Consider the following 10,072-nt stretch of genomic DNA (forward strand, 5'->3'; position numbering starts at 1 on the left):
TGTGCATGCATGCAATATTTATATATATAGGAACGATAATTACAAATTGCACCCTATGGTTTGCCCAATTTACAAATCATGCCCTTGAATTCTTTTCACAACATATAGTCTCATAAATCTCAAACAAACCATACCCTTTTATGATTTGCAAATGTACAACTAAAAGAGGGTGTTTGAAGCAATTATTGAAAGATGAAGGGCATGGTTCATAAAATAGGTAAAATTACAGGGATAGAAACCCATTTAGATCGACAATCTTAGCTCCAAATCAAGCTCATGAGTCTCACTTGATTTAGAATTCTGACTGCTTGAACCAATTGAATCACTCCCGTATTTTGTATTCATGTTCTTGTGCATTGAATCCTGCATTTTTCACACTTCTTATGTAAAAATACGAACATAATTGAGAATAATTGCAATAAATGACTCTCGATATGGTAATTTGTGTCAACCAGACGATCATTGAGCAATCAGTAATTAGGTCAATCTAACTTTCGAGACATTTAGTATTCAAATTTCTGATATTTTCATCCATTTATACATTTCGATTACCATTGAACTGGTTTAACAATTTCTACAAATTAATTATCTATCATCAATAAAAAAAGTTATAGGTATGAATCTCAGTAACTAACCAGTACTCGAGGATTGGAAAGGTGTCCAGTCATATTTGGTTCCCCAAAATGTTGGGTCTCCAGGGTTGTATTACTCATGTTCCATCTAAAACATCACAAACCACAAATTAAATAATAAGAATTATTATTATAATTAAAAATTCATAGAAAATAAAATAAAATGTCTAAATTTTACTCCATAAATTTACGAACGTAAAAAGAAAATAATAATAATAATAAATAAATTACCTTATAGAAGTTGTTGTTGGCTGTGAATCCCCATACCTAAAGCTTCCTCTTTCATATTCTCCCATTCCCTGGGATCCATTATTAAAGGAAAATTTTTTAAAAAATAATTTAAAAAAAGAAAAAACAGAAAATTAAAACTTTTATAATTAATTTGATTTTTATTTCAAAATCAATAATCATATGAAATTAAAGCATGTCGTTCATTTCATTCACATTGAATCGGTCGATATAAACATAGTTTTAAAGTTTTTTAAAGTCAGAAATTCAAATCTCTAGTCTAAATTTAGAGAGAAAGAGATAGAGAAATAAGAAAACCCCTTCAATTGAATTAAATTTATTTTTTTTAAGATCTCTTCAAATTTCCTCTCCAAAATTATAGGAATTGAAATTTACGGCGGAGAGATAGGTAAAAGACAGGAAAAAAAAGTCAGAGAGAGAGAGAGAGAGATTTACGGCGGAGAGAGTTGGATAGAAGTGGCCATAACCAGCGCAACCCATTTCGCCATGCAATCTGATCTTCTCCAACTGAGCTACTCCCAACCCTCTTTGCGGTTGCTTCGGTTTCTCTCCGCCGCCTCCTTTCCTCCCTCTCCTCCCCGCCGCCGCAGCCGCCGGCGACCAACTCCTCCTCTTATCAATGTTCCCCATATTCATCTCCCCAAAATAACCACTCCCCATATTTATCTTCCAATAAAACGAAGAGAGAGAAAGAAATCAAAAACTAGAGAGAGAAAGTGGGAGGGTTGAGATCTCTAAAGCCCTCTTTTTAAGCTCTTTTTCACAGTCCCAACAATTATTGCATCGCTGGATCAGACTGTCTCTCGGATTTTTATGTTATTTATACTTAGATTTTTATGCTTTTTTTTCCCTCTTGCTTTGAGAACTTCCATAAATATTTTTTTTTATTTTTAATAAAAACTATATAATATTAACCATCATTGTCGCGGGTATATTTTTTTTTTAATTATTTTAGAGTCGTGACGTATTAATTTTTTAGAAATGAAATAAGAGGCCGAGAAGAGATCTCTATTTACATCTATAATCTAAAAATAATGAAAATAATTCATAAAACTCTTCTATTTATAATAACTAATTAATTAGCTCAAATGTCGAGACCACTGTATCCTTGTATTTGATTATGGATTAGGTCAATCAAATCAGATTTTGAAATTAATCATGCACGTAGGATCGAACCCGTAAAAGAGGGGTCCACCATTTCAAGAAACACCAGCCGTCAAATTTTATTAAGTAATTTATAAATCTTTATTTTGGCTTTAAACTTGAAAATAAAAAAGATTATTTTTTAAAATAGTCCGATTATTTAATTTCAAATCAGAGTAATTAAATTTTTATTTTAATAATACATATATATAGAAAATATATTAAAAAAAATTGGTTTTGGTTGACCAAATTAATGATAATTAATGGTAAATTTAAAATTTGGTAAGATATATAAATTAATGTATTGTTTTAGGGACCAAATCTGATTAAGGTCTTTGAAGCATGATCTGTGAGGGTAATATTATATTAATTAATTAGAGTTGTGAAATGGTTTTGAGAGGGTAAAATCGACTTTTTACATCAATCAACACGTGAACTCCTTTGCTTTGCTTCCCAAATCCTCGTTAATCCCTTTTTTAAGTCTTAATTAACTACGTCATTTGGAAAGCTTTCGTAGATAATCCACTAAATTAAATTTAAAAAAATTACTCCAACTTGATTAAGATATTATCTTTTATCAGAAGAATCTAATTAATGAAATTGTTATAATTAAACCTTTAAATATTACAAAATATAGAATTTTTTTTTTTTAACTAGAATTGTTACAATTTGATCATTTTTTAATTCAATAAATTTGAAAATTATAATATTCAATAATAAAGTCTAAGATTCAAAACGTCTCTTTAATTATTAAGAAATTATATCTGACGTGTAAAATATAATAATTAATTCTATATATTAGTAATAAATAATATATGGGTAATAATTAAAATAGCTTGGATAAATATGGTGAGACAACAATTCAATAAATAGTAATTTGAACGGTTCCAATTAATTTTTTAATGATAAAATTAATTATTGCACTAAATATGATTATAAAAATTAATTAAAATTTCTCATTCACACCTACTTTTCTACAAAGCATACCGATATATTTGACCTATTGGGTTAGAAAATTAAAGCATATAATAATTACTTCAAATTTTTAAAAAAGTTTTCAAATATGATTAAAATATATTGTAATTTTGAATAATTATTAAATTTTAAATCTTATTCAAAGTAGTTTTAATTTAATTCATATAATTAAAATTATATTCTCGGGTGAATTCTTCTACAAAAGATGTAACTACCAAGCCCACCGCTAACAGATATTGTAGTTTTTGTGTTTTCTATTTCAGACTTCCCCTCAAGGTTTAAAAAATAATAATAATTTCACAATCCACTCTCATTCAGGGTTAGCCTCATTGCTGGCACACACCGCCTAGTGTCCACCTCCATAGGGGCTCAACCTCCTTACGGACGCATCGCCTGATATCAGGCTCTAATCAATTTGTAACGGCCCAAACCCACCATTAGTAGATATTGTCCTTTTTTGTGCTTTCTCTTTCAGACTTCCCCTCAAGGTTTAAAAAATAATAATAATAATCTCACAACTCACTGCCATTTGAAGTCGTGTTATTGTTGGCACACACTGCCTAGTGTCCACCCCATAGGGGCTCAGCCTCGGTTAGCAGATATTGTCATATTTGAGCTTTTCCTTTCAAACTTCCTCTCAAAGTTTTTAAAATGTATTAGTTCGGGAGAAAAATGTTTCGTTCTCCTTTCTAATCGAGATAGGATCTCACAAAAGAGGCGACATCTTCTTAAACCAACAAATTATTAAGAGTGTTACCTTAAACCGAACCGATCGAGACCATACAAACATACACGAAAAGTCTATGATGTGCATGCATGTATGGGTTAAGGGGGAAAGACAAAGAGAAGTGGAGAGGTACAGAGAATATATGAAATATCCACCGTAGATTTGTAAGCACGTGCAAACACAACCAACACACGTTTTATGTAATTAATAAAATAAAGTAATTTACAAAACAGTCCCTAATCCATAAAGATCATACCCTAATATAATCCCATATAATATAAAGATTCTCTTCCAATATAAAGTATAGGTGTAGGTTACTTGAACCACAGCCTTTTTTATGTAATTAATGTATAATATTGGGAGACATTAGGGTTTTAATTTTATTAAATTCCAAAAAACTTTAATTATATTTAAAATGGGATTAAATAAAGAGAGGATCACTCAAGATTCTTAGAGAAGATTGAGTATATTAATTAATATATTTAAATTATTTATTAAGAAACTAAAATTATAATTTTAATAAAAAAATTCCTTCTTATCTCTGTTGATATGATGAAATTTTTCGTGACAAAACGTGTAATTATATTTAATTTATAATATTATAATGTATTGATTAAATTTGTTTGAAATTTTATTCTCTTTTTTAATATTTAAAATATGGAAAATTGATTTTAAAAATATAGAAATGAAAAATAAAATAAGCACAATCATTTATGGATTAAAATAAGATTTAAATGAATAAATACTAATTCTTTTTCTTTGTGTCTGTCGGTTTGGTGAATCGTACGGCTATGATGAACTCACCATTTTAATACCTACCAACATGTATATAATCGTGCGGCTATATATATATATATATATATATATATAATATTATAAGTTACAAAAATTATATATAATGGGAATTAAGTGCTAAAAAATAAATAATTAAATAAATATTTTGATACAAAGATGGCTAAAGCCCAAACTCAAAATACTGTTTGGGCTTGGGCCTAAGTCAGGTTGGTCCAATTATTTAGCAGGGCTTTGCATTTGAGATTGGTTGGGCTTATTATTATATTATTTATTTTATTACTTTTATTTGATAAAATTATTAGTATGAGAAATATTTAATATCCCATTTTCTAAAAGTCTTTTCTTATACATTTTTGATTAAAAAATATATGAAATATATATATATATATATATATAGATGAATGTAGATTGAATGAGTTAAAGCCAAAAATAAGATAAATAGAAGGAAAGGAGATCAAAAAGATACATCGACGACTTGACTCTCGTATAGGTCGAATGTTTTCGTGAATAGTAAGTAGCGAATCTCCCCTGATTTTGGGAAAACTAGTAGTTGGGTGTGAATTCTTTCAAGGAAGGGGCCTGATCGACATTCTTGTTTACTCTGATCCGATCGAGGTGGTTTTCGTTTACTAGCACGTAGGTGGTCTAAGTTCCCATGACCGAGTCTTTATGGCCCCTGTGAACATCTTTTCTTAATGTATTAAAGAGGGCCTCTCTAACTGCGGGTGAAAAGTGGTGGGTGCCCACTAACGACCATTCCTGGCTTGGCTCCAATAATGCAATTCGACCAACAATCTAAATATGACTCAAATGAGTTGGCCCACGTGCCAAATTGTGAACCTATTCTTCTATTTTTATATATTCCAACCAAGCCGAGAGATTATAATTATATCACTTGAGTTATATCTATACCAACAAGGTGCACAGGTGCCTCAGAATATTTATATGTTGAGTGATCTCTTAAATTTGACTCGTATTGGTGGTCTGTGAGGGTAGTTTTTATTATTAGAAGCGAAAAATGAATAAAGTAACCATGTCGTTGGGAAATGTCGGGCCATCAGGTACCAAATTTCGAAATTTGAATCCTGAGTATGGGTCGTTATATAAATAAATGAATAAAAGACGATAAAATCGAACTCGCTACTACCCACCTAATTCTAATATTTTATTTACTATATTATCGATATCTAGAAAAGTTGATATTCGCTCTTTACTTTATTTAAATATATTTTTCTATATTATACTTTAATGTGTGTATACATATACATATATATATATATTAAAGGCAATTTGAATAAATTGTAACCGTTAAAGCAGCTAGGGAACTTTGTGATCAAAGTATTTATACCTTTTTCTGAAGAGCCATTTAAGTTTGAATTCTCGCTCATATTGTTAACAGAAACATTTAAAAATTAAATAAATAAATTAAAAATATTCATAATTTGTTTAAATAAAATTTAAATTAGACAAAATTTTACAAAACCCGAAGCGAATGGCTCTGTGTGGTTGGAGGGCCATTAATGGCGGCAGCGACAGGAACCAGAGGGACCCATCTCAGCCATTTCAGGTACCAATCCAGAGCTAAAGAACCGTTTTGTGCATTTCGAAACCTTTGTCTCTGAGTATTTGAAAGATTTCGAGAGGGATAGAAGAAAAGTTCAGTAAATTTAAAAGCCCCTTTTCGCGATAGTCCAAAACCCTTTCTCCATTTCCGCCATTGTTACACCTCAAATCCTTCAGTTCTCTTTAGTTCTTCTAATTTCTGATTCTCATTTGTATTCTGTACTTTTAAAGCGGATTTTGCAGAGGATTTTGAAGAATGAGCGGCGCTTCGAAGTTCATTAAATGCGTTACTGTTGGAGATGGAGCTGTTGGGAAGACCTGTATGCTTATTTGTTACACTAGCAATAAGTTCCCTACTGTGAGGCCTCTATTTAATGGCTAATCTGTTTGGTTGATGTTAATACCCTTTTCATGGAGGATTTTTGTGCGTTTCTTTGAATTTGGGCTAATCTCTCTTATCATGCATGGATGATTTTCTTCCAATTTATTCAAACTCCAAGCATGAACACTTGATAATGATGCTCTCTTTCTCTAAACATTGATGATTTTCATGCATTTCTTTGAATATTGGCTGCAAGTTCTAGTTTGAGCTCTGAATATTGATGATTTTCTCCATTAAACACTAAGCTTGAGCAGTTTCAAACGGTCTTTCTCTTCATATTTGATGTTTTTTTGCCATTTTTATTGAATAGTCTATGTGATATCCCACGTTGGTTGGTTGAGGAGGAGAGGAGAACGAAGCATCTTTTATAAGGGTGTGGAAACCTCTCCCTAGTAGACGCGTTTAAAAACTTTGAGGGGAAGTCTGAAAGGGAAAGCCCAAAAGGACAATATCCGCTAGTGGTGGGGAGAGGGGAACGAAGCATCATTTATAAGGGCGTGGAAACCTGTGGACGTGTTTAAAAACCTTAAGGGGAAGCCTGACAGGGAAAGTCCAAAAAGGACAATATCTGCTAGCGGTGGGGAGAGGAGAACTAAGTATCCTTTGTAAGGGTGTGGAAACCTATCCCTAGTAGGCGTGTTTAAAAACCTTAAGGGGAAGCCTGAAAGGAAAAGCCTAAAAGGACAATATCTGCTAGCGGTGTGGAAACCTCTTCCTAGTAGACGCATTTAAAAACCTTGAAGAGAATCCTGAAAGGCAAAGTCCGAAGGGATAATATCTGCTAGTGGTGAGCTTGGGCCGTTATTATCTCTCTCAATATTGGTGGTTTGTTTGGCAGGACTACGTTCCCACAGTGTTTGACAATTTCAGTGCCAATGTTTCTGTGGAGGGGAATATTGTCAATTTGAGATTATGGGACACTGCAGGTAAATATAGTGTCCTTTGTTTACATGCATTTCATTGAGTGATCTATATTGATTGTTGTTTGTTTTGTTGAAGGTCAGGAAGATTATAGCCGGCTAAGGCCTTTGAGTTACAGAGGTGCAGATGTGTTTGTACTAGCTTTCTCATTAATTAGTAGAGCCAGCTATGAGAACATCCTCAAGAAGGTACTGATTTGGTATTAATTAGGGTCCTTATTAGTTGCACAGGGGAACGAAACATTCTTTATAAAGGTGTGGAAACCTCTCCCTAGTAGATGCGTTTTAAAACTTTGATGAGAAGCTCGGAAGGGAAACCCAAAGAACACAATATTTGCTAACGATGGGATTGAGATGTTACAAATGGCATCAGAGCTAGGCACCGAGTGGTGTGCTAGCGAGGATGCTGGGCCCTGAAAAGGGTGGATTGTGAGATCCCACATCGATAGGAGAGGGGAATGAGTACTAGCGAGAATGCTTGGCCCCGAAGGGGGAGGGGGTGGATTGTGAGATCCCACATCGGTTGGAGAGAGGAATGAAACATTCTTTATTAGCGTGTGGAAGCCTCTCCCCTAGCCGACGTGTTTTAAAACCTTGAGGGGAAATCCGAAAGGGAAAGCCCAAAGAGGACAATATTTACTAGCGGAGGGATTGAGCTGTTACAAATGGTATCTGAGCTAGGTGCCCAACGGTGTACTAGCAAGGATGTTGAACTCCGAAGGGGGTGGATTGTGAGATCCCACATCGATTGGAGAGGGTAACGAAACATTTTTTGTAAAGGTGTGGAAACCTCTCCCTAATAGATGCGTTTTAAAACCTTGAGGGGGAAGCCTGGAAGGGACAGACCAAAGAGGACAATATCTGTTAGCGGTGGGCTTAGGTGGTTACAAATAGTATCAGAGCTAGGCCCCAAACGGTATGCTAGCGAGGATGCTGAGCCTCGAAAGGGGTGGATTGTGAGATCTCACATTGATTGAAGAGGGAACGAATGCTAGCGAGAACGTTGGACCTTGAAAGGGAGTGGATTGTGAGATCCTACATCGGTTGGAGAGGGAAACGAAGCATTCTTTATAAGGGTGTGGAAACGCCTTGCTAGCAGACGCGTTTTAAAACCTTAAGGGGAAGCCCAAAAGAGAAAGCCCAAAGAAGATAATATCTGATTACAAGTGCTTGAATAGTAGAGAAAAACTATCAAACATATTCATTGCAACTACATTGCTTTATTTTGATTTCTCAGTGGATGCCTGAACTGCGTAGATTTGCGCCCAACATTCCAATCATTCTAGTTGGAACGAAGCTCGGTACGTCGACGAAAGTTATTCATCCATCATTCGATGTTACATTTCGTTCATACTAACGACCATTCGTGTAAATCCATGAACAATATCAATGAAATTTGTCTCTGTTCATTTTAGATCTCCGTGAGGACCGACGATATTCAAATGAACAAACTGGATACAACGTCATTACATCTTCCGAGGTTCGGTTCCCGAATCCTTGCGTATTTCTTCAAATGTGAACTGTGATCTAATGTCTCTTGAAAGATAAGCTGAAGTTTGTTGAACAATCAGGGTGAGGAGCTGAGGAAACAAATTGGTGCTTCGGCTTACATTGAGTGCAGCTCCAAGACACAACAGGTAGACACAAGACAACATAGGAAGATGTTCCAATTTTTGTGGCGATGAACAATATCTAACTTGAATTTGTGGTTGATTCTTTAGAATGTCAAAGCTGTATTTGATACTGCCATTAAGGTTGTTCTGCAGCCTCCGAGGAGAAGCGAGATCATGAAGAAGAAAAGGTGTCGAGGACCAAGCTGCTCGTTCACGTAAGTCGCACCCCCGCCCGAGATCTGTTAGCCTGTTTGTCACTCTCATTATAAAATCTTGTTATTGACATGCATACAACAATGGCAGGAGCATCATTTGTGGAGGGTGTGCTGCCTAGTACACGCGGTGCAGCTGCTGAGTACACGCCGTGCTGCGGCCGAGTACACGCCGTGCTGCTGCAAGCTCTGAGTAATCCTATTTTGTGGAGGCTAATTCATGACTAGCTTTCTGTGTATTTGTTGATCCGTTTTGTGGCTGCATTAGCTTTAGGTTGTAGTGGAAGACAACTTGAAAATTAGGGAATTGTTCATTCTCTCAAGAACTTAAGGTATATATGTCTCGGTCGTCCTATAATATTGCGTCGATTTGATATGAAACATCCACTCGAGGCTAGAAAACACGTACTTTATCTGTAGTTATTAAGATTGATGAATCTTACACGATAGGTAAATGATATGGATTCGAGATATAGTGACTCGATCATCGTTCTTTTTGTAGTCAGGTTAGAACATTGCAATTCTAGTCGTCGTATTTTTGAATTGTCTATCGGTATGTGAATATTCAAAAATATTCCTCGTCTCATGTTTTTTTTCAAAACGGTGTAGCGTTGTTTTGAATATTTGTCTTCAAAAGGATAAATAACCTTAACCGTTCAACTATATTCAAGTTGACCAAATACTTGCGTTGATCAATCTGTGTCTCTCTGCATATCGACTTCAACTCGATGTTCGTTTAACACTTATCTCAACCCATCTTTGAATCTCCGATAAGGTTTCAATAATTTTTTATTGGAGTTTTAGTGATTAAAATAAATATTTAAAAGTTTAAATAAGTAAAAAAAAAAAAAAAAAAAAAAA

General features: G+C 34.2%; 2 protein-coding genes across 4 annotated transcripts; one reads left to right on the forward strand and one right to left on the reverse strand.

Annotated features, from left to right (window-relative positions):
- Positions 1-1,626, reverse strand: LOC111444227 (protein SPEAR1-like). Its single transcript, XM_023082236.1, has 4 exons — positions 1,317-1,626; positions 864-931; positions 636-720; positions 1-363 (listed from the first exon to the last, which is right to left on the reverse strand). The coding sequence occupies exons 1-4, from the start codon at positions 1,539-1,541 to the stop codon at positions 244-246; spliced, it is 498 nt and encodes a 165-aa protein (XP_022938004.1). The 5' UTR covers positions 1,542-1,626; the 3' UTR covers positions 1-243.
- Positions 1,627-6,002: 4,376 nt separating this feature from the next.
- Positions 6,003-9,682, forward strand: LOC111444141 (rac-like GTP-binding protein ARAC7). Of its 3 annotated transcripts, none has more exons than XM_023082118.1 (9): positions 6,003-6,088; positions 6,316-6,442; positions 7,305-7,392; positions 7,466-7,575; positions 8,624-8,687; positions 8,802-8,866; positions 8,958-9,023; positions 9,108-9,214; positions 9,303-9,682. In XM_023082118.1, the coding sequence occupies exons 2-9, from the start codon at positions 6,341-6,343 to the stop codon at positions 9,331-9,333; spliced, it is 633 nt and encodes a 210-aa protein (XP_022937886.1). In that variant the 5' UTR covers positions 6,003-6,088; positions 6,316-6,340; the 3' UTR covers positions 9,334-9,682. The 3 variants fall into 3 exon arrangements, with proteins under 3 accessions (XP_022937886.1, XP_022937888.1, XP_022937887.1); XM_023082120.1 differs by having other exon boundaries at positions 6,328-6,442; XM_023082119.1 differs by lacking the exon at positions 6,003-6,088 and adding an exon at positions 6,095-6,271 and having other exon boundaries at positions 6,311-6,442.
- The last annotated feature ends 390 nt before the right edge of the window (positions 9,683-10,072 follow it).

This window comes from Cucurbita moschata, unplaced genomic scaffold, assembly GCF_002738365.1.
Source record: "Cucurbita moschata cultivar Rifu unplaced genomic scaffold, Cmos_1.0 Cmo_Scf00006, whole genome shotgun sequence".
Taxonomy (NCBI): Eukaryota; Viridiplantae; Streptophyta; class Magnoliopsida; order Cucurbitales; family Cucurbitaceae; genus Cucurbita; species Cucurbita moschata.

What these genes read in the sequence shown, in the direction of transcription:
- LOC111444227 (XM_023082236.1), bottom strand. Translation starts at nt 1,541, where the DNA reads ATGGGGAGTGGTTATTTTGGGGAGATGAATATGGGGAACATTGATAAG. An exon ending in TCTATCCAACTCTCTCCGCC is followed by an intron (nt 932 to 1,316) that starts GTAAATCTCTCT and finishes AATGGATCCCAG; the next exon opens with GGAATGGGAGAATATGAAAG. An exon ending in TTTCCAATCCTCGAGTACTG is followed by an intron (nt 364 to 635) that starts GTTAGTTACTGA and finishes TGAAAAATGCAG; the next exon opens with GATTCAATGCACAAGAACAT.
- LOC111444141 (XM_023082118.1), top strand. Translation starts at nt 6,341, where the DNA reads ATGAGCGGCGCTTCGAAGTTCATTAAATGCGTTACTGTTGGAGATGGA. An exon ending in CTAGCAATAAGTTCCCTACT is followed by an intron (nt 6,443 to 7,304) that starts GTGAGGCCTCTA and finishes TTTGTTTGGCAG; the next exon opens with GACTACGTTCCCACAGTGTT. An exon ending in GGACCAAGCTGCTCGTTCAC is followed by an intron (nt 9,215 to 9,302) that starts GTAAGTCGCACC and finishes CAACAATGGCAG; the next exon opens with GAGCATCATTTGTGGAGGGT.